This window comes from Mustelus asterias, unplaced genomic scaffold (genome assembly GCF_964213995.1).
Source record: "Mustelus asterias unplaced genomic scaffold, sMusAst1.hap1.1 HAP1_SCAFFOLD_92, whole genome shotgun sequence".
Taxonomy (NCBI): Eukaryota; Metazoa; Chordata; class Chondrichthyes; order Carcharhiniformes; family Triakidae; genus Mustelus; species Mustelus asterias.
The window spans coordinates 1,108,956-1,130,554 of NW_027590141.1; the positions used below are offsets into that span (position 1 = coordinate 1,108,956).

The following is a 21,599-nucleotide window of genomic DNA, read 5'->3' on the forward strand; positions in this document are numbered from 1 at the left end:
ACAAATGCACTCATGGGCAACACATGCACAAACAGAAATACACACTTACACAAATACACCCACACAAAAATACACCCATACACAAACACATCCGTACACAAATATACATAGGGACACACCCATTCTCTCTCTCTCTCTCTCTCTCTCACACACACATACACACGCACACATACACACACACACACATACGAACACATAGACACGCGCTCTTGTACAAACAGACACTAAAACAACAACACACACACACATAATCAAATATGTACAAACGCACACATGTACACATGAAACACACAAGTACATACACATACACATACGTGAGTAGGTACAGACCCAAACACAAACACATACATGCATAGACACAATAGACAGATACACACGCATGCAGACCCACATAAATACACAAGCACATACTTAGACTCAAATAAATACATATATTAGCACACGTTCACGCTGATAGGAATATAGATATAAAGACACACAATGTTATACACATTCACAAACATATATGGAAATACATATAAACAAATCACCAGACTGCATACAGAAGAACGGACAGCAAAACATTTACACACAAACATGTAGACGCAAACATTAACATGCTCACAGAACAGAACACCATAGCACACATTACTACACATCGAAACACAAATATACATCAACGCACCGTTATAAAGAATTTCAACACGTGTATACATACACTGACATGTCAACAGGCGTGCACACAGACACATGGAGAAACAGACGCACACAGAAAGGGAAACAGTAAGTAGTCACCTGATGAAGGGGCAATGCTCCGAAAGCTCGTGCAACCAAATAAATCTGTTGGACTTTAACCTGGTGCTGTGAGAGTACTTACTGTGCCGACCCCAGTCCAACGCCGGCAACTCCACAGAAAGGGAAACAAACATTATTAAAGTGACAGAAATTAACACATAGCAATAGGCATAAACACATGTGCACGCATTAATAGTGGCATTAATATATATTCATAGACTTCACACAATAATAGTCATATATACACAATGACAAAAGAATAAAATATGCGCACAGATGCAGACACACAACTACACAATCAACAATCACTGGCAAATGTAGGCGCACATTAACACTCATAATCACATATTAACTCAGAGCCAAAGATTAATGCAGAGCACGAGATGCTCATGCACACGCACACAAATGCAAAATCTTCAATACAAACGGTAGGCAAATGATGAAAGTAAAATTTAAACGTGACTTTTTAATGGAGATATCCACAGATTTATTATCCCAATGTCCAATGAACAGATAAACACGTTGAGAAACTGAATTAAGCTCACGATCTACTAAACATTTCCACCATAAAGAAGCACAGATCGGAAATTACATCCCAACTCTTAAACAACAACATTCACAGTTTACAGATCAGTAACCATCTGTGAAAATAATCATTGATTAGTGAACGTTCCTCGATATCAGTGATAATATTCTTCAATAAGGGATAGTTCCGAATTGTCAAAAAATCAACTGATTTTCAATTAAACATCTTCAGTGCTTTCTGACATGGACTGTCCAAGGAATGTCAATAAAGATCAGGTGTGAAAATAGTTACGGAGATCGGTTACTGAGTGTCCTGAGCTTAAGAGGAGGTATACATTGAAAATTAAGTTCAAGAATAAATGATCAGTTTAAAAAGGAGAACTGGGAAAAGAAAAATAACAATAACATTAGCTGGATAAATAAAGTAATCTAATTTCATATCCTGGTCTCCATCCCCTAGACTCAACCGACCGCATCTGGATTGAAGACAATGAGGATGATAACAGTAACATCTGGACAACGGCTTCCACATTCATTGTCCTGTTCTTCCTGAGCATTTTCTACAGCACTGCGGTCACTCTGGTGAAGGTGAGATGATTGAATGCACTCACATATCAAACTGACAGAATGGATTTGAAAAATCTCTCAATGTTCCATTAAAAACTCTAACTTTAATGTCCCGCATCATAAACATCTGCTTCATTATTGTATCTTTCTTTTACAGATCAAGTGATGGGTTGATTTTTGGATGCTGCAGATTTCCCTCAGCTGATTATTATGATCTCCGTATGACACAAATACAATATCTGCCCTTGGTGACTCTATCAGTAAAATTCTCTCAGTTTATCATTCTGAATCTGTAACTGAGACAATCATAGACGGTATTTCAGTTTTCAGAGTGAAAAGCACGAGGCATTTTTTGTTATAATGTAATTGTGGTTAACAGTTTCCCCATAGTTTAAATATCATGTATAAATAAGAAACTTTTCTCATTCCTTATCCATATTTGTTAATTCCTCTTTCTATTAAGGTCCTGTTTTCTCTTTCTGGTGTATGTAACAGATGTACAAATATTGACGGATTCCCTGTGCATGTGTTGTGTTCTCAATGTGAAGCTCGATCGTTAAATTCACTTTTCTAACTTTAAAAAATAATGTCGCTGTAAAATATTCTCTGAATTTTTAAAATAAATATTGAATGAAAATTTAACCATCTCTGGCTTGGCTTAATTCCGTTTTCCAAAGCCCATCAACTCCGCCCCATATTCCATGTTATACGGTTTCCCCTCTTTCCCAGACATGTCTGTTCCCCAGTCCTGTGCGGGATGTGTTTGAACTCAAGGCCGTTCAGGGAAAGAGTCACTGCGCCACCCAGTGGCCAATCCGTATAAAGACACCTTCATCTCTGCCTTTTTATGATAAAATCCAGAGACAGAGCGAGTGAAGAATGAGAAGAACCGCGGTGATTTCACTCATAAACTGGTCTGTCACTGACCGAGTTTCAGGTAATTCTAAAAAGCAAAGGCTCTGTTTCATCAGAGGCCGATGCAGGACAGTGTGTGGCAGAAGATAGTTTCCTTTACACTGCCCCTTAAAAAAACTATCAGTGTCGCTGCAGCGTGGGTTAACAGTGTGAATCTCTCTATATTTCGTCCGATGAAATACTTACAAGGCAGACATGCCACAAGCTAGATAGAGAACACATACAGAGCAGAGGTGCAAACCATGAGGTGAAACCAAGAGACTGAGGTGCATTTCACATAAGCACATAATAGATTACAAATTTCCAAATTAAGGCGAGTGCTATGGGATAATTTGAGATGACCAATACTGTATTTAACTACAGACGATATAAAACTCACGTGGCAGATATCTCTGTGTAAGGACGGAACATTTATTTAAAACAAAAACAGAACTATCAGCTGCTTGGAGATGACCAAAAGGGCTAAATAGCTCTGGAACCGAGCGGCAGGATCTTTCCGATGCATCTAACGTGTACCATCAATAACAGATCAATTATAGATTTTCGTACCGATCGTTCCGACCTCATATTAGTTTAAGAATCAATTACGTTCAGTAAACATACATCAATAATAATTCCTGACAAGTTGCTCAGCCAATCGCATTTTACAACACAGCATAATGATATCTCCTTCATCCATTTAAATCGGAGGCTGACTCATCTGTAATCAGTATCTGGGAGAATCAGGAAGGTGAGATAGAGTCATAGAGTCACAGAGGTATAAGCATGCAAACAGGCCCTTCGGCCCAACATGTCCATGCCGCCCTTTTTAACGACATACAGAGATACCTGCCTCATGAGTTTTACATTAAATTAAAACATAATTGGCCATCTCAAATTACCCCACAACAGAGCAGGTGAGGATAACCGATGATCCAAAGGGAAACTTACTGAGATGCTGCTTTCCAACAGGAAGTGGATCCTGAAACTGTCGGAACATCTACTGGAGTTGAGGAAAGATACCTGCGCTGCAATGAATGTGATAATCCTGACAGCCTTAGGATGGAGTCAATCTTTATTTGGTGTAGATTTATTCACAGAGTGAAACATTACAGGTGTATACCTCCTAACTCCAGGCACCATCACTAACTGTCCCTTTATAGATCCAATCAATAACCTCCATGTAGTTCACCTTAATCGATACAATTAACACCCACAGTCAGAGCATCAAGAAAGGCTCCAATCAGTGTGACTGCCCGAGTGTCCCAGCAGCTCCGATGACCAAGTGACTCCCATCCACACATTAGCTTTTATTAACAGGGGTTGGAGTTTAAGAGCCGTGGGGTTATGCTGCAACTGTACAGGACCTTGGTGAGACCACATTTGGAATATTGTGTGCAGTTCTGGTCACCTCACTATAAGAAGGATGTGGAAGCGCTGGAAAGAGTGCAGAGGAAATTTACCAGGATGCTGCCTGGTTTGGAGGGTAGGTCTTATGAGGAAAGGTTGAGGGAGCTAGGGCTGTTCTCTCTGGAGCGGAGGAGGCTGAGGGGAGACTTAATAGAGGTTTATAAAATGATGAAGGGGATAGATAGAGTGAACGTTCAAAGACTATTTCCTCGGGTGGATGGAGCTATTACAAGGGGGCATAACTATAGGGTTCGTGGTGGGAGATACAGGAAGGATATCAGAGGTAGGTTCTTTACGCAGAGAGTGGTTGGGGTGTGGAATGGACTGCCTGCAGTGATAGTGGAGTCAGACACTTTAGGAACATTTAAGCGGTTATTGGATAGGCACATGGAGCACACCAGGATGATAGGGAGTGGGATAGCTTGATCTTGGTTTCGGATAAAGCTCGGCACAACATCGTCGGCCGAAAGGCCTGTTCTGTGCTGTAGTGTTCTATATGTTCACACACAGGGTGGGTGAAAGGCCTCTCCCCAGTGTGAACTCGCCAATGGCTCAGTCGCTTGGATGATGTTCGAAACCTCCTTGTGCAGTGAGAGCAGCAGAACGGTCTCTCCCCAGTATGAATGCACTGGTGGATCTTCAGGTCGGCAGAGTTTCTGAAACAACTCCCACAATCAGAGCATTTAAAGGTTTTCTCATTGGTGGGGAGTGCACTGGTGTCTCAGCAGATTGGATAACTGAGTGAATCCCTTCCTACACTCAGAGTAGGGGAATGGCCTCTTTCCCGTGTGAATGCGCTGGTATATCAGCAGGGTTGATGAGTCATTGAGTCCCTTCCCACACTCAGAACAAGTGAACGGTTTCTCCCCAGTGTGAACTTGCTGGTATATCAGCAGAATGGAGGAATTACTGAATCTCTTCCCCCATACAGAGCAGGTGAATGGCCTCTCCCTAGTGTGAACTCGCTGGTGTCGCTGCAGAGTGGATGAATCAATGAATCCCTTCCCACACACAGAGCAGGTGAATGGCCTCTCCCCAGTGTGAACTCGCTGGTGTTGCTGCAGAGTGGATGAATCAATGAATCCCTTCCCCCACACAGATTAGATGAACAGCTTCTTTCTGCTGTGCCTGGGTCGATGGGTTTCCAGTTCACAGGGGGCATGGAATCCTTTCCTACAATCCCCACATTTCCATCATATCTTCAGGGTATGGACGGCCTTGTAACTCTCCAGGTTTGACGATTTGGTTCCCTGGATTTAGTTCTCCAACCTTCACCTTAAAGGGAATATACCCTGACATTGCCCGCAATAGATTTTCCTTAAAGGTGGCCCATTGTTCAGCCAGCGGCTTTTCTGCCAACATTTGATTCCAACTCACTCGACTCAGGTCCATTCTCATCCTATCGAAGGTGAGGCTTTTCCTTGATTAATTATCCCCGTTCTGGATCGTTCCTTGTCCTTTTCCATGGCCAACCTGAACATTATGATACAATGGTCACTCTCCCCTCAATGCTCTCCCACTGATATTTGATCCACTTGGGCCAACTCATTCCCCAGAACCAGGTCCAGCAGTGCCTGCCCTCTCATTGGAGCAGAAACACACTGCTGCAGAAAATTATCTTCAACACCTTCCAGGGACTCATGTCCCTCTTGTCCCTTTGCACTATTTGGTTTTGTAATTGGTCTGTTCAAATGTTGGCTCGGCAATGATTGGGTTAAATCAGTCTCCATAGACTTTGTGACGTAACAAAGTATAAGAAGGGCTTCACCGAGCACAGAGATTTGTCGAGGTTTTACATTTTGCATTGACTGGTGCCATGGCATCTGGGGCAGAGCAGGGAGCATTTCCGTGGAGATGCTGCTTCTACCCAGAGTGTAATGGTAATGCTGCTGCACTTTGATACGACTGCTCAGACATTAGCCTGTGTCAGCTCTTATTGATACTGAATAAAATCTAACCACTGTCACCAATAAGGGTTATCACTGGGAATCATTTCAGAGTTTGGGAAAAGGGGAGAAAGGGTTAATTGACTCCCTGAACCCCATTTTCTAACATCGCTGTGTCAAAAATAAAATCTCATCTCCCCCTCTGGCTCTTTTGCCAATTACCTTAGAGGGACTCACTTTCTGTTAAAGAGCCTGCCAATGAGCCCAGTCCCGGATGTGATTAACAGCAGCAATAACAGCAGAATTCAACCCCTGAGATCACTTGTGAACTCGTTGGTGTGTCTGCAGGTGGGATGACTGAGTGAACCCGTTCTCACACAAGGTGCAGGTGAATGGCCTCTCCCCAGTATGAACTCGCTGGTGTCTCTGCAGATTGGTTAACTGAGTGAATCCTTTTCCACAGGCAGAGCAAGTGAATTGTTTCTCCCCAGTGTGAACTCGCTGGTGTACCCGCAGATAGGATGACATTCTAAATCTCTTTGAGCAGTGAGAGCAACTGAACGGTCTCTCCTCAGTGTGAATGCGCTGGTGGGACATCAGAACCTGAGAGCTTTTGAAGTCGCTCCCACATTCAGAGCATTTATAGGGTCTCTCATTGCTGTGAGTGACTCTGTGTCTGCGCATGCTGGATAACCAAGTGAATCCTTTCCCACACACAGGACAGTTGAACGGCCTCTCCCCGGAATGTACTCGCTGGTGTATCCGCAGGCTGGATAAGTCAGTGAATCCCTTCCCACACACAGGACAGGTAAACGGTCTCTCCGCAGTGTGAATTTGCTGGTGTGTCTGCAGATGACATAACTGAGTAAATCCGGTACCACAATCAGAACAGGTGAATGGTCTCTTCCCTGTGTGAATTCGTTGGTGTGTTTGCAGGTTGGATGAATCATAGAATCCCTTCCCACACACAGAGCAGGTGAACGGCCGCTCCCCAGTGTGAATGGGGACCTGAATCCCTTCCCACAGTCCCCACATTTCCACGGTTTCTCCATGGTGCAGGTTTCCTTGTGACCTTGTGACTCTCCAGGTTAAACAATCAGTTAAATCTCACACAGAACACGGGTACAGTCTCTCCCTGCTGTGAATGCCGCAATGTTTTTTTCACTGATTAAAGCTCTTTCCACAGTCAGTGCACTGGAACACTCTCACTCGGGTGTGTGCGTGAGACTTGGTAAATTCTCAGTCACGCTGATGTTTAAAATCTCCAGAAGCAAAAAGAACAGAGAAATATTTCTCCTTCCAGATACAAAGGCTGATGATGTTCAGGACATGATGAATTGAATAACTGTCAGATATTGATGTGACATTTGCTTTGAGATTACTGTCTGTAAATCCTCACCTTCTGATATTCTGTAAAAGGAATTTATTGAAGTCATCACTGTCAATACAAGATAGAAATTCAGAACAGACAATTCTACTTTCTGTGGAACATTCTTTCCTCCCTCATTCCCCAAAAGCTGTGAATCTCCATCCCACACACTCTCCCTCCATTCTCACTCCGCTGTATCTAATATTCACCCTCCCAATTCTCCTGAAGGTGCTGATTGAGGCTGATTGACAGATCCATGCTCACTGCTTCCTGTCCTGGACACAGAGAGCTGAAAATCTCCATGCAGGCTGCCAGATAGATAAATGTCTACATTACTGGAGTAAAAATGTGTGGAATGTACAGACTGGATTCACTTCCTTTCCCTTCAGTTGCTGCAAGTCCCCAATTTTCCCCAGAATGAGAAAATAAATTGAAAGAGGGAGAAAAGAAAGTGTTTTACTCACAGATATTAGAGAGAGCAGGAAGATTTTGTCTGACTGCATCTCCATGTTCATTCACAAAACGCCCGCACTCTGATTGCTGGAGGACCAGAGTCCTTCCGGTCCTCCAACTCTTTCCATTGGTTAACACTTCAGCATGAAGGTCAGGGGGTGAGCTCTCTTTGCACATGCGCAGCTTCCCCTCTCCTCTGGACATGCGCAGTCCAATGTGGCCCGCCCGCGTGGTGGATAGAGTGGTTTCTCCGTCATGGGCAATTGTGGGAGCTGCGGCCGCCATTACTCATCCGGAGCCCAGTCTCTAAACTCCTGGGACTGTGATGGAAAGTGGGAGTCGGGGGCGCAGTGACCCCACCCTGACACAAAGTACATGTGGGGAGTCACTGGATTGGATTGGGATGTCCCCTTTACAAAACAGTTTGTTAACTTCAGGTGGAAAGATTTAGACACTTGGGTGACATTGGGGAAGGCAGCAGGTGAGTGTGAAACTGATCCCGAGAGTCAGCACCTTCAGGGGAGGAGAACTGGGGAAAAAGAAAGTGGAGGATAGTCGGATAAATTAGTGTTACAATCAATCGTATCAATAGGCCTGCATGAGGTTCCTCCACGTGCTCCAGTTTCCTCCCACAGTCTGAAAGACATGCTGATTAGGTGCATTGACCCGAACAGGTGCCGGATGGTGGCAATTAGGGGAATTTCACAGTAACTTCATTGCAGTGTTAATGTAAGCCTTACTTGTGACTTATAAATAAACTTTACTTTAGGAAGGAGGGAGTCTGTGGGGACAGAGATTTATAGTTTGAGATGAAGAAGGATTTTGTGTGACATGTATTTACCCCATTAATTCCCCCAACCCATACACTAAGAGGCAATTTGCCATGGCCAATCCACCTAACCTGCACATCTTTGGAGTGTGGGATGAAATTGGAGCACTCTGAGCAAACTCATGCAGACACAGGGAGAACGTGCAAACTCCACACAGAGAGTTGTGGCACAGTGGTTAGCACTGCTACCTCAGAGTGCCAGGGATCCGGTTCAATTCCAGTCTTGGGTGACTGTGTGGAGTTTGCACGTTCTCTCTGTAGCTGCATGGGTTTCCTCTGGGTGCTCAGGTTTCCTCCCACAGTCTGGAAGACATGCTGCTTAGCTGCATTGGCCGTGCTAAATTCTCCTTCAGTGCACCTGAACAGGCGCCAAGCGTGACGACTGGGGGATTTTCACAGTAACTTCATTGCAGTGTTAATGTAAGCTTCCTTGTAACACCTGAGGCCAGAAGTGAACTCAGGTCCCTGGCGCTGCTGATCACTGTGCCACTTTGCTGCCTGTGTTTTGAGAAATCATGTTAAAATCTGGAACTCAGATGGGGATATGGATTGGTGTTAAGTGGGAAGGTCTGGATCAATGCATTACTCCAGAGAGCCAGGAATCAGATTTACAGAATGGATCCCTGTAATAGCAGCAATCCCATTGCTATATGTTGGTCAGACTGAGGAAAGTATTTAAACTGGACACCATAGGTGTGTTAAAGGATAACGTACTCATGGAATTTATGAACTATCTGAAAGAATATTGAGAGCAAAGAAATCAATCTGGAAAATTGTAGTCACTTCACGTTGTTCCAGGAGAAGTGGGATTAGGTTGTGTAGATGTCTGGTTTTACACAGCACACAGTCAGCCTGTGGTTTCACCCTGGATGAAGAATCTCTGAATTGTACCATTCAAATCACTCAATGGGTTTATCAGGGGCCAGAATGTCTGCTCAGAAAGAGGAAGGTTGGTGTGAAACCAATGAGAAGTAACACAGACACTCACAGACACCCTCACACACACACTCACAGACACCCTCACACACACACTCACAGACACCCTCACACACACACAGACTCTCAGATGCCTCAAAATATCTCCTGTCACCTTATTGTTCTTAGTTTTTTTGAAATAAATCCTGAATGAGTTATAAAATCACACACAAATACTTGTTGAGCTTCCCCTGAAAGACATCTATACTGTTCATTTCACTCCCTGTGGTCATGATTTCCATATTCTCACCACTCTTTGGGTGGAGAAATTTATCTTGGATTTCCGATTGGGTTTCTTGGCGACTGTCTTGTTTTGATGGTCTCCAGTTTTGCCCTTCTGCACAAGAGGAAACATTATTTCAAAACCTTTTATAATTTTGAAGCCCTCTATTAGGTTCCCCCTCAGCCTTAATTTTTCAAGAAAGCGTGAGCGTGTCAATCCTTTCCTGATAGATAACCAAACACACAGTTTAAAAATCATTTATGGGATGTGGACATCGCAAGCTTGGCCAGCATTTATTGCTAACCTCAGATTGACCTTGAGAAGGTGGTGGTGAGCTGTTTTCTACGTTTCTGATATCATCATTAAAAATCATCTCTGTACCCTTCTCCAGTGCCGAGATATCTTTTTTATAATACGGTGACCAGAATGGCATGCAGTGGTCGGTAAGATTCTTGATCAGGGAGTCACAGGTTATCCAAAAGTGGTTTGAGCTTATCCATGGTTTTAAATCAGAATATTAAGAAGCAACAATTTAAAAATGATGCATTGTAAACGGGGGGAAAAAGACAGAAGACCCATGGCAGGTGACTAGCTGGGGTCTCAGCACTGATCCTGCATTACCCCAATAATCACTGCCTGCCAGTTGGAAAAAGACCTGTTTACTCGTACTCTATTTCCTGTCTGCCAACAAGTTTTCAATCTCAATACATTCGCCCCAATCCCATGTGCTTCAATTTTTATGAAGAAGTTGCTGTGTTGGTGGACGAGGGGAATCGGGTTCACATTTTCTATCTCAGGGCATAATCATCAACAACTTGTATTTACACAGAGTGTTGTGGGGCTGGAGGAGGTTACCGAGATACTGAGGAACTTTTAAAAAATTCATTTTTACTGGATATAGGCGTCACTGGCTGGGCCAGCATTTCTTGCCCATCTCTAACTGCCTCCATTTCAGAAGGCATTTGAGAGTCAACCACATTGCTGTGGGTCTGGAGTCACATGTAGGCCAGACCAGGTAAGGACAGCAGGTTTCCTTCCCGAAAGGACATTACTGAACCAGAGTGGTTTTGACGACGATCAACAATGGTTGAGGTTTGTCATTAGACTTTTAATTCGAGATTTTAATTGAATTCAAATTTCACCATTGCCTGTGGTGGGATTCGAACCTGGGTCCCCAGAGCCTTACCCTGAGTCCAGTGATAATTCCACTGTGCCGCTGCCTCCCCTATTCATCCAATTGTTATTGTTTATCTCAGGGCGCAGAAACAACAGAATCCAACGTTGCCGGTCACACATGAAGTCGTCTATGTTTCAGCAGGCTGTAATACTGAGTAAATCCCTTCCCACATATGGAGCAGTTGAAAGGTTTTGCCCCAGTGTGAACTCGCTGGTGTCTCTGCAGGCGGGATGGATCAGTGAATCCCTTCCCACACAGGGAGCAGGTGAATGGTTCTGTCGCAGTGTGAGCTCGCTGGTGTTTCAGCATATAGGATGAATCAGTGAATCCCTTCCCACACACAGAGCAGGTGAACGGCTTCTCCCCGGTGTGAATGCGTTGGTGTTTCAGCAGGCCAGACGACTGAGCGAATCCCTTCCCACACACAGAGCACAGGAACGGCCTCTCCCCGGTGTGAACTCGCTGGTGTCTCTGCAGGTTGGATACCTGAGTGTATCCCTTCCCACACACAGAGCAGGTGAACGGCTTCTCCCCGGTGTGAACTCGCTGGTGTCTCTGCAGGTGGGATGGATCAGTGAATCCCTTCCCACACAGGGAGCAGGTGAACGGTTCTGTCGCAGTGTGAACTCGCTGGTGTCTCTGCAGGCTGGATACCTGCGTGTATCCCTTCCCACACACAGAGCAGGTGAACGGCTTCTCCCCGGTGTGAACTCGCTGGTGTGTCTGCAGGCAGGATGAACCAATGAATCCCTTCCCACACACAGAGCAGGTGAACGGCCTGTCCCCTGTGTGAATGTATTGGTGTCTCAGCAGGCCAGATGACTGAGTGAATCTCTTGCCACAAATGGAGCAGGAGAATGGCTTCTCCCCGGTGTGAACAGGCCGATGTTTCAGCAGGTGTTGTAAAGAAGCAAATGCTTTCCCGCACACAGGGCAAACGTAAGGCCTCTCCCCTGTGTGAACACGCTCGTGTATCACAAGCTGGGATGAATGAGGAAACCTCTTCCCACACACGGAGCAGAGGAATGGCCTCTCCCCAGTGTGAACTCGCCGGTGCCTCAGAAGATAGTGAGACCGAGTGAATTCCTTCCCACACACCGAGCAGGTGAACAGCTTCTCCCCAGTGTGAACTCGCTTGTGTGTCAGAAGATGAGATGAATGAGCGAATCTCTTCCCACAAACAGAACAGGGGTACGGCTTCTCCCCGGTGTGAGTGTCCTGGTGTCTCAGCAGACTAATCCTTCTTTTGAAGGTCTTCTCACATTTAAAACATTTAAAATGTCTCTTCTGAGAATGAACCAGTTGGTGAACGGTGCAGTGGGAGGACTGAGTGAATCTCTTCCCACACTGGGAGCAGCTGAATGGCCTGTCCTTGGTGTGAACTTGTTGGTGCTCAGTGAGATGCACTGAGTCGCTGAACGACTCTCCACAGTGAGAGCAGCTGAATGGTCTCTCGTGTGTGTGAAGGAGCTGGTGCTCTGCAAGGCGGGAGGACTGGCTGAACCTCTTCCCGCAGTGGGAGCAGCTGAACGGTCTCTCGTCAATGTGAAGGAGCTGGTGTTGGGCCTGTTCCTCAGGCGTCTCAACGCTGTCCCCAGAGTCAGAGCTTTGAAGAGGCTTCTCATCAATGTGATCGAGTTGGTGAGCCAGCAGGTTGGACGAACACATGAACTTCTTCCCACACACGGAGCAGGTGAATGAACTCTCACTATTGCGAGCTCGCTGTCGTGTCAGCATGTTTTCCAGCTGATCAATCCCTCCCCACAGGAGGAGCAAGGAAACAGATTCTCACCAGTTTCCAACTGAGATGGTCAATTAAATCCCTTCAGATGTACAAATCTTCAAATCCCAATGAATTGATTGACTCTGTCAGACGTGAGATTCGATCATCCAGACTGCAGATCCTTCTCTTCAATTTCCTGCAAAATAAGTTTACAAAGAATTACATGGATGGCAGAGTGGTTAGTACTCCTGCCTCACAGCACCAGGGACCTGGGTTCGATTGTAGCCTTGGTTACCTGTCTGTATGGAGTTTGCGCATTCTCCTCGTGTCTGTGTGGGTTTCCTCCGGGTGCTCCAGTTTCCTCCCACTGTCCAAAGATGTTCAGGTTAGGTGGTTGCCCCTTTCTGTCCCAAGATGTGTAGGTTAGGGAGATTAGCGGGGTAAATATGTGGGGTTACGGGAATAGCCTGGGTGGGGTGGTCTGAAAGGCCTCCTTCTGCACTGTAGGGATTCTATGAATACATGAGATACACAAAACACAAACAGGCCAGTCTAATTTTTAAATTCATTTTTAACGGGGTGTGGGCGTCACCGACTGGGACAGCATTTATTGCCCATCCCCAACTGCCCTCCATTTCACAGGGCATTTGAGAGTCAACCACATTGCTGTGGGTTACATGTAGGCCAGACCAGTTAAGGCCAGCAGATTTCCATCCTTAAAGGACATCAGTGAACCAGATGGGCTTTTACGACAATCAACAATGGTTTCATGGTCATCATCAGACTTTTAATTGAATTTAAATTTCACCATCTGCTGTGGTGGGATTCGAACCTCGGTCCCCAGAACATTATCCTGGGTCTCTGGATTGCTAGTCCAGTGATAGTTCCACTGTGCCACTGCTTCCGCCACCCCCCCACCCCTGCCCTGATCTGTACTGGAATTTCTAATCCACACAAATCTCCTCTCATTCTGCTCACCTCAACTCAGCTTTTCAGCTCAACTTTTTAATCCTTTTTCTCTCATGTTCTCATCTGGTTTCCTTTTTAAAGCATCTAAGGTATTTGTCTCAACCACTTCCAGTCGCAGTGAGTTCCATATTCTAACAACTGTCCGAAGAAATAAATATCTCCTCCTGTTGATTTATTCGTCTCTGTTGTCTGTTCATGGTCCCCAGTATTAGAAACACCAACAAGTGGAAACATTCCATTCACATCTACCTACTTATCCCATTCAGAAAGCCTATATCAGAAGAGACAACATTTTTCTCTTGGTTTGAGCTTGTTGTGTGTAAATCCTCCCTTTCTAACCCCCTGTTTAAGAAAAAGTATCCAAAATCCATCACGATAGAAAATCGCAATATTGTCTCAGGTACAAGTAATTCAGAAAACTATTATTTATTATGAGGGGAATTGAGTAAAAGCAGGGAAGTTATGTTTCAGTTGCACAGGGCATTGGTTAGACATATCTAGAGCAGTGTGTACATTATTGGTTTCCTTATTTAAGAAAAAATATGAGTGCATATTATTCCTTAACTGCTTTACAAGAAGCAGTTCATAGAAGGTTTAGTAGATTAATACCTGGAATAGGTGGATTGTCTGATGAGGAGCAGTGAGACAGTCTCTGCTTGAGTTTAGCTTCTGCTCGACTTCAAAAGAGTAAGAGGCAACTTAATTTAAACCTTCAAGATTCTGAAAACTCTTGACAGGGTGGATATGGAGAGAAGGGTTAAAGCAAATTACTGCAGATGCTGGAATCTGAAACCAAAAGAGAAAATGCTGGAAAATCTCAGGAGGTCTGGCAGCATCTGTGAGGAGAGAAAAGAGCTGAAGCTTCGAGTCCAGATTACCTTTTGTCAAAGCATAAAAAAGGCATAGAAAGTGGGAGATATTTACACTGTGAGGGAATGAAAGATGGGTCCAAGCCACAGGAACCAGGGGAAAGGATGCTAATGGCAGTCCATAGAGAGAATAGAAAGCGTGAATGGCCAAACAGCAGAGAAGCTGAAGAAGTTGTGATGGATGAAGATGGGGGGGGCGGGGGGGTGGATTGGAGGGAGGCAAAATTGAGAAAAAGGGGGAAAGGCGAAGCAAAGGGGGAGAAAAGGTGCTGCCTGACCTGCTGAGACTTTCCAGCATTTTCTCTTTTGGATCTGGAGAGGATGTTTACTCTCAGGGGAGAATCGAGGGGGTCGCTGTTTTAAAAAACAACATTGCCCATTGAAAACAGAGATGAGATGTTTTTCTCTCAGAGGGTCATGAATCTTTGGATTCACGTTCTTCAAAAGTGGAGGTAGAGTCTGATTTCAATTAGATAAATCTCTTGGGGCGACAGGGATCAGGGTATTGAATTTGATAATCAGCCATGACAAGAATGAATGGCGGAGCATGCTCGAACGGCCGAACGGCCGACTCCCAGCTTTTATTTTCTATGTATGTTTCTATGTAAACATGAGGAGCCTGGGGCTGAAGTGTAACCAAAAGCTGTAACCGCTTTAACATGAGGAGCCTGGGGCTGAAGTGTAACCAAAAGCTGTGTAACCGCTTTAGGTAACTATACAGAGTTTGCAACCTCTCAGACTGAATACGTACATGGCCCATGGACTCATCGAGACTGCAAACAGCAGCTGCAGCCTGAGGATGGGTGAAGCTGTTTAAAAACCTGTTGCTCATTGTTTTATTGAACCGGGAGCTAGGACCTGGAGGGGAAGCAGAAACATGAAGCCCCGCCCACTCGGTGTTGCGTCACCAAGACATCGCGCATGCGCTCTCCTCCCTGCTGAATCAAGATGGCGGCCGTTAACCTGAGTCTCGTCTCGGGAAAAAGACCGGAAGCTGCAAACACAGACCGACGGGCTCATTTACGAGATTTGAGGCCTTGACCAGGTATTCAGAAACCCTCTACGTCCATCCGCCGGTTCCATTGCTCCCTCTATGTTTCCGCATCCTTACCGGCTGCTGATGAGACAGAGGAACTTCTCTCCGATTGCTATCACCCACATTGCGCGTGTTGCAAACGCCGTTGCTTACTGCGCATGCTCCAGACTGTAACATTACTGCGCATGCGAACGCCTTCCCGTGCGTTGTATGGGGACACCTCAGCCCCGCCCCTCATTCACTCCGATTGGTTGGAGGACCAGCCGCTCCTGCTGGGTCCTCCAGCCCCGCCCCTTCCTATTGGTCCCAAGCGGCCGTCAATCACACCCCCGGGGCATTGTGATGTGGAGCATGCGCAGTGTCATTGCTGTCCTTGGCGCTTGTTTGTCCCGGAGAAGCGGAGTCAGCGTTAGGCGGTGGCTGGGAGGATTTGGAAACACTTTGTGGATCCGCAAACCCTTCAGAATCATTGTCAGCTCCCTGGTTTGCAGCTGCGGGGCTTCTCCCTCCCTCCCTCCCGGGAACAGGCCCAGGTTAACGGCCCCATCCTGGCTCAGCCACTGGAGGATGGTTCACATCAGAGGATGGGGGAGGGGGACAATAAATAAGAGGTTACACTTTGGCCTCAAATCAATGAGGACTCTGATCTCTGGGAAGGAAGGAAACCCTGGGAGGTGGGCGGGGAGGATTCACAAACACCCGCTGGAGGCCCCAACACCCCCAATAAGACCCATTGGTTTTATTGTCAGTCTGCAGACAGGAGCTGGAGAACTGAACCCATGATGTGGAGATGCCGGCATTGGACTGGGGTAAACACAGTAAGAAGTTTAACAACACCAGGTTAAAGTCCAACAGGTTTATTTGGTAGAAAAAGCCACACAAGCTTTCGGAGCTGCAAGCCCCTTCTTCAGGTGAGTGGGAATTCTGTTCACAAACAGAGCATATAAAGACACAAACTCAATTTACATGAATAATGGTTGGAATGCAAATACTTACAACTAATCAAGTCTTTAAGAAACAAAACAGCATGAGTGGAGAGAGCATCAAGACAGGCTAAAAAGATGTGTATTGTCTCCAGACAAGACAGCCAGTGAAACTCTGTGGGGGTTACAAATAGTGGGACATGAACCCAATATCCCGGTTGAGGCCGTCCTCGTGTGTGCGGAACTTGGCTATCAGTTTCTGCTCAGCGACTCTGCGCCGTCGTGTGTCGCGAAGGCCGCCTTGGAGAACGCTTACCCGAATATCAGAGGCCGAATGCCCGTGACCGCTGAAGCTCTCACGCCCCTCTGTGCAGAATTGTTTTCTCTCCTGGTCACTGAGACCCTGAAGGCCCACGCACCCTCTGCTTCTCTGTTACTGATGGCTGAAGGGACCAATCTGTGAGAGGCAGGTTTTGCCACAAGTGAAGTGGTTCTCAGGTCTGGTTGTGGGTTGTTGTTTTTGGTGTTGGCTCTTGTTGCCAAGCCACTGGAGTGACCTTCCTCCATCCTGTGAATGTACCTGAGCTGGAAAAGTCACCTCCACTTGATGAGAACCCATTATCTTGGGAGACAATGAATTGTAGATTTTGCATCAAAGATCAATTTAGGATTGAAGTAAAAAATTCAGTCTTATTGCAACCAAATTTCTGTTGAGAGAGTTCTTTAATTCAGCTGAAAGATCACAGATAGTGCCTTTAAAAAGGGACATCTCCAGATTATTAAACTTCAGCCAGTTGTAGGGTTGTTAATATCAACAGAAACAAACATAAAATTGTCCAACTATCAATCCTGGATGTAATGAACATTAGCAGAAACAGCAGAATCCAACCCCTCAGTCACATGTGGATTCGCTCATGTGTCACTAGGCTACAGGACCGAGTGAATCCCTTCCCACACACAGAGCAGGTGAATGGTCTCTCCCCAGTGTGAACTCGCTGGTGTACAAAGAGAGCAGATGAAGACCTGAAACTCTTTCCACAGTCAGAGCAGCTGAATGGTTTCTCCTCAGTGTGAATTTGCTGGTGTGCCTTGAGGCTGGATGACACAGTGAATCCCTTCCCACACACCGAGCAGGTGAATGGTCTCTCACCAGTGTGAACTCGCTGGTGTTCAACGAGGGCACATGACTGCTTGAAACTCTTCCCACAGGAGGTGCAGCTGAATGGCCTCTCCCCAGTGTGAACTCGCTGATGACTCACCAGACTGGATGACTGAGTGAATCCCTGTCCACAGACTAAACAGGTGAAAGGCTTCTCCCCAGTGTGAATTCGCTGGTGTTCTTCAAGGCTGTGTGAATACCTGAACCTCTTTCCATAGGACGTGCAGCTGAACGGCTTCTCCTCAGAGTGAATTCGCTGGTGTGTCACCAGGTTGGAGGACTTTGTGAATCCCTTCCCACACATGGAACAGGTGAATGGCCTCTCCCCAGTGTGAACTCGCTGATGTTGACTGAGGTCAGATGAAGATCTGAAACTTTTTCCACAACGAGTGCAGCTGAACAGCCTCTCCTCAGTGTGAATGCGCTGGTGTAACATGAGGCCGGTTGGCTGAGTAAATCCCTTTCCACACACGGAACAGGTGAATGGCCGCTCGCCAGTGTGAGTGCGCCAGTGGTTGTCCAACAGGGATGGGTAATTGAATCCTTTCCCACAATCCTCACATTTCCATGGTTTCTCCAAGGCGCTGGCCCCACTGTGACTGTGTCTATGGTATTCCAGCCGGGATCTAGAACTGAATCCTTTACCACAGTCCTTACAGTTCCATGGTTTCTCCATGGTGTCAGCATCCTTGTGTCTCTGATTTGATTTATTGTCGCATGTATTAACATCCAGTGAAAAATATTGTTTCTTGCGTGCTATACAGACAGAGCATACCGTTCAGAGAGGAGGCCATTCGGCCCTTCCAGCCTGCTCCAACATTCATTATGATCATGGCTGATCATCAAATTCAACATCCTGATCCCACTTTAGCCCCAAGAGCTCTATCCAATGACTGGGTAAAATTAGATCCCTCTTTGTTCTCACATTGAAGCGATCGAAGAGTGGATTCATCAAGTGTTTCGATGCAGACAAAACCTCCCTCTGGTGAGGATGTGGAAACGCGGAGGGAGCGATGGAGCCGGCGGGTGGGTTTCTAAACACTTGCTGAAGGCCTCAAATCCCGAATACGAACCTGCGACTCCCATATTTGCAGGTCCGGGTCTTTTCTCCGGAGACAGACCGAGACTAAAGACCGCCATCTTGGTTCGGCGGGTGGAGAGTGCGCATGCGCCCCTGTCCGAGATGTCGATTATGGTGGGTGGGGTTTCAGCCTCTCTGTTGCTAACCGGGTCCTAGTGCCCAGGAAGTGTGTGAATTTGCAGATGCTGTTTGCCGCCTACAGGAGTCCAGAGGCCATGTATATATTCGCTGTGAGAGGCTGCAGTCCCTGTATCGTTATCTGCAGGGTTCACCGCACTACCAGAAGGACGTGGAGGCTTTGGAGAGAGTGCAGAAAAGGTTTACCAGGAAGTTGCCTGGTATGGAGGGTATTATCTATGAGGAGGGATTGAATAAAGTGGGATTGTTCTCCCTGGAAAGACGGAGGCTGAGGGGCGACCTAATAGAAGTTTATAAAATGATGAGGGGTATGGATAGGGCGAACAGTTGGAAGGTGACAATTACAAGGGGGCACAAGTTCAAGATAATGGGGGAATGGTTCAGTGGAGATGTGTGGGTGAAGTTATTTTTACACAGAGGATGGTGGGGGCCGGAATGCACTGCCAAGAGAAGTGGTTGAGGCAGTTACATTAGCCACATTGAAGGCTCATCTTGATAGGCGTATGAACAAATGAGGAAGAGGGGGATATAAGCGGTTGGTTTAGATAGGTAAAAGTGATTAGCGCAGGCTTGGAGGGCCGAAGGGCCTGTTCCTGTGCTGTACTGTGCTTTGAAACTTGTATATGTCATCTTAATTGATATACTTTCCTAAAGCATTTGAACTAACCAAGTTGCATAAGGATCAATGTTGCGTGAAATTGGGACAAACATTACAGGAGACTTGCATATGTCATTTAAGGGATACAATTTCCTGAAGCCTTTGAAGTAGCTGGGTTACACAAGGATCAACATTGCATCAGGGAGAATCTTAACATAGGGTTAAAAGCTGCTTAAAATGTTTTCCAAAATCCAAATGCTGCAACTCATTCCAGACACTGACATCCACTTTGTTACACATGAACGAACATTTTCAATGCAATAGTTTCGCATGACAAAGTTGTAAAAATAATTTTTTAAATAATTTATTTCACTTCTGTGCATTACTTATATGTTAAACAACTTTCTGAAACATGTACCAAAAAAAAACAACCCAAAGGATGTCTGCTGCCTCTACGCGCTATAGCTAGATTAAAAAATAAAACTGCAAATAAATAAGGTCAAAAACTCACCTAACAGCGCAAGTGCCGGAGGTCATAGAGGTTTACACAATGGAAACAGGCCCTTCGGCCCAACTTGTTCATGGCGCCCTTTTTTTTAAACACCTAAGCTAATCCCAATTGCCCGTTTTTGGCCCATATCCCTTTATACCCATCTTACCCATGTAACTGTCTAAATGCTTTTTAAAAGACAAAATTGTACCTGCCTCTACTACTACCTCTGGCAGCTTGTTCCAGACACTCACCACCCTCTGTGTGAAAAAATTGCCCTCTGAACACTTTTGTATCTCTCCCCTCTCACCTATGCCCTATAGTTTTAGACTCCCCTACCATTGGGAAAAGATATTCACGATCTATTGATGGGTTGATGGGACTTGATGGTTTGAGTTATAAGGAGAGGCTGGATAGACTGGGACTTTTTTCTCTGGAGCGTAGGAGGCTGAGGGGTGATCTTATAGAGGTCTATAAAATAATGAGGGACATAGACAAGGTAGATAGTCAATATCTTTTCCCAAAGGTAGGGGAGTCTAAAACTAGAGGGCATAGGTTTAAGGTGAGAGGGGAGAGATACAAACGTGTCCAGAGGGGCAATTTTTTCATGATGTGGAGATGCCGGCGTTGGACTGGGGTAAACACAGTAAGAAGTTTAACAACACCAGGTTAAAGTCCAACAGGTTTATTTGGCAAGGTTGGGATGGCGACCTCCTCGTGAACCTGCTCCTGGGCCTGGCGAAACGCGCCATTTACCGGTCCAGGCTGCGGGCGATCGAGGAGGCCATCCATCCTGACTGTCTTCCCCTCTACCGCGGCTACGTTCGCGGCCGGGTGTCCCTGGAGAGGGAGCATGCGGTGGCCATGGGCACGGTTGACGCCTTCCGCGCCCGTTGAGCACCGCAGGGGTTGGGGTGCATTATTGACCCTAATAATCACATTTTAATTTGATGTTTTTAAGTTTCCTTTGTACTTTGATTTCTGTTCGGGCTGTTCCCCGTCCTTTTAGGGAGCTGCCCCTTTTACTTTGTCCCGACTTAATCTGAGTTTGTTTATTTGGTTTGACATAAAAAGAGGGCAAAAGCCACACAAGCTTTCGGATCTCCAAGCCCCTTCTTCAGGTGAGTGGGAATTCCCACTCACCTGAACTTTAACCTGGTGTTGTTAAACTTCTCACTGCAATTTTTTCACACAGCGGGTGATAGGTGTCTGGAACAAGCTGCCAGAGGTAGTAGCAGAGGCGGGTACAATTTTATCTTTTAAAAAGCATTTAGATAGTTACATGGGTAAGATGGGTACAGAGGGATGCGGGCAATTGGGATTAGCTTAGGGGTTTTAAAAAACAGGGCGGCATGGACAAGTTGGGCCGAAGGGTCTGTTTCCATGCTGTAAACCTCTGTGACTCTATGACTATGACTCTTTGACGTTTTGGCGCAATTCCAGCGCAACGCTTCCGAGCCCGCAGCTTTCAGACCTTCGACCAGAGGTTTAAAATTGGCGCTCTTTCAGCGCACATGCGCATGCGCTGGGA

At 45.9% G+C, this 21,599-nt stretch overlaps 2 protein-coding genes across 2 annotated transcripts in view; both read right to left on the reverse strand.

Moving 5' to 3' along the window:
- Positions 1-2,940: 2,940 nt before the first annotated feature.
- Positions 2,941-15,804, reverse strand: LOC144484125 (uncharacterized). The gene is made up of 8 exons (XM_078202674.1): positions 15,755-15,804; positions 12,410-12,670; positions 11,215-12,325; positions 9,933-10,019; positions 6,726-6,848; positions 4,954-5,219; positions 4,695-4,868; positions 2,941-2,986 (listed from the first exon to the last, which is right to left on the reverse strand). The coding sequence occupies exons 1-8, from the start codon at positions 15,802-15,804 to the stop codon at positions 2,941-2,943; spliced, it is 2,118 nt and encodes a 705-aa protein (XP_078058800.1).
- Positions 15,805-16,858: 1,054 nt separating this feature from the next.
- Positions 16,859-21,599, reverse strand: part of LOC144484126 (uncharacterized) — a 93,271-nt gene continuing 88,530 nt past the window's right edge. Inside the window, exon 7 of the mRNA XM_078202675.1 lies at positions 16,859-17,873. Within this exon, the coding sequence (XP_078058801.1) occupies positions 17,499-17,873 (375 nt within the window). The 3' untranslated portion in view covers positions 16,859-17,498. The remainder of the gene's footprint in view (positions 17,874-21,599) is intronic.

What these genes read in the sequence shown, in the direction of transcription:
- LOC144484125 (XM_078202674.1), bottom strand. Translation starts at nt 15,804, where the DNA reads ATGTGGGTGATAGCAATCGGAGAGAAGTTCCTCTGTCTCATCAGCAGC. An exon ending in CTCTGTCTCATCAGCAGCCG is followed by an intron (nt 12,671 to 15,754) that starts GTAAGGATGCGG and finishes CTCTGGGGACAG; the next exon opens with CGTTGAGACGCCTGAGGAAC. An exon ending in AGTATTACAGCCTGCTGAAA is followed by an intron (nt 10,020 to 11,214) that starts CATAGACGACTT and finishes CCTCTTGTGCAG; the next exon opens with AAGGGCAAAACTGGAGACCA.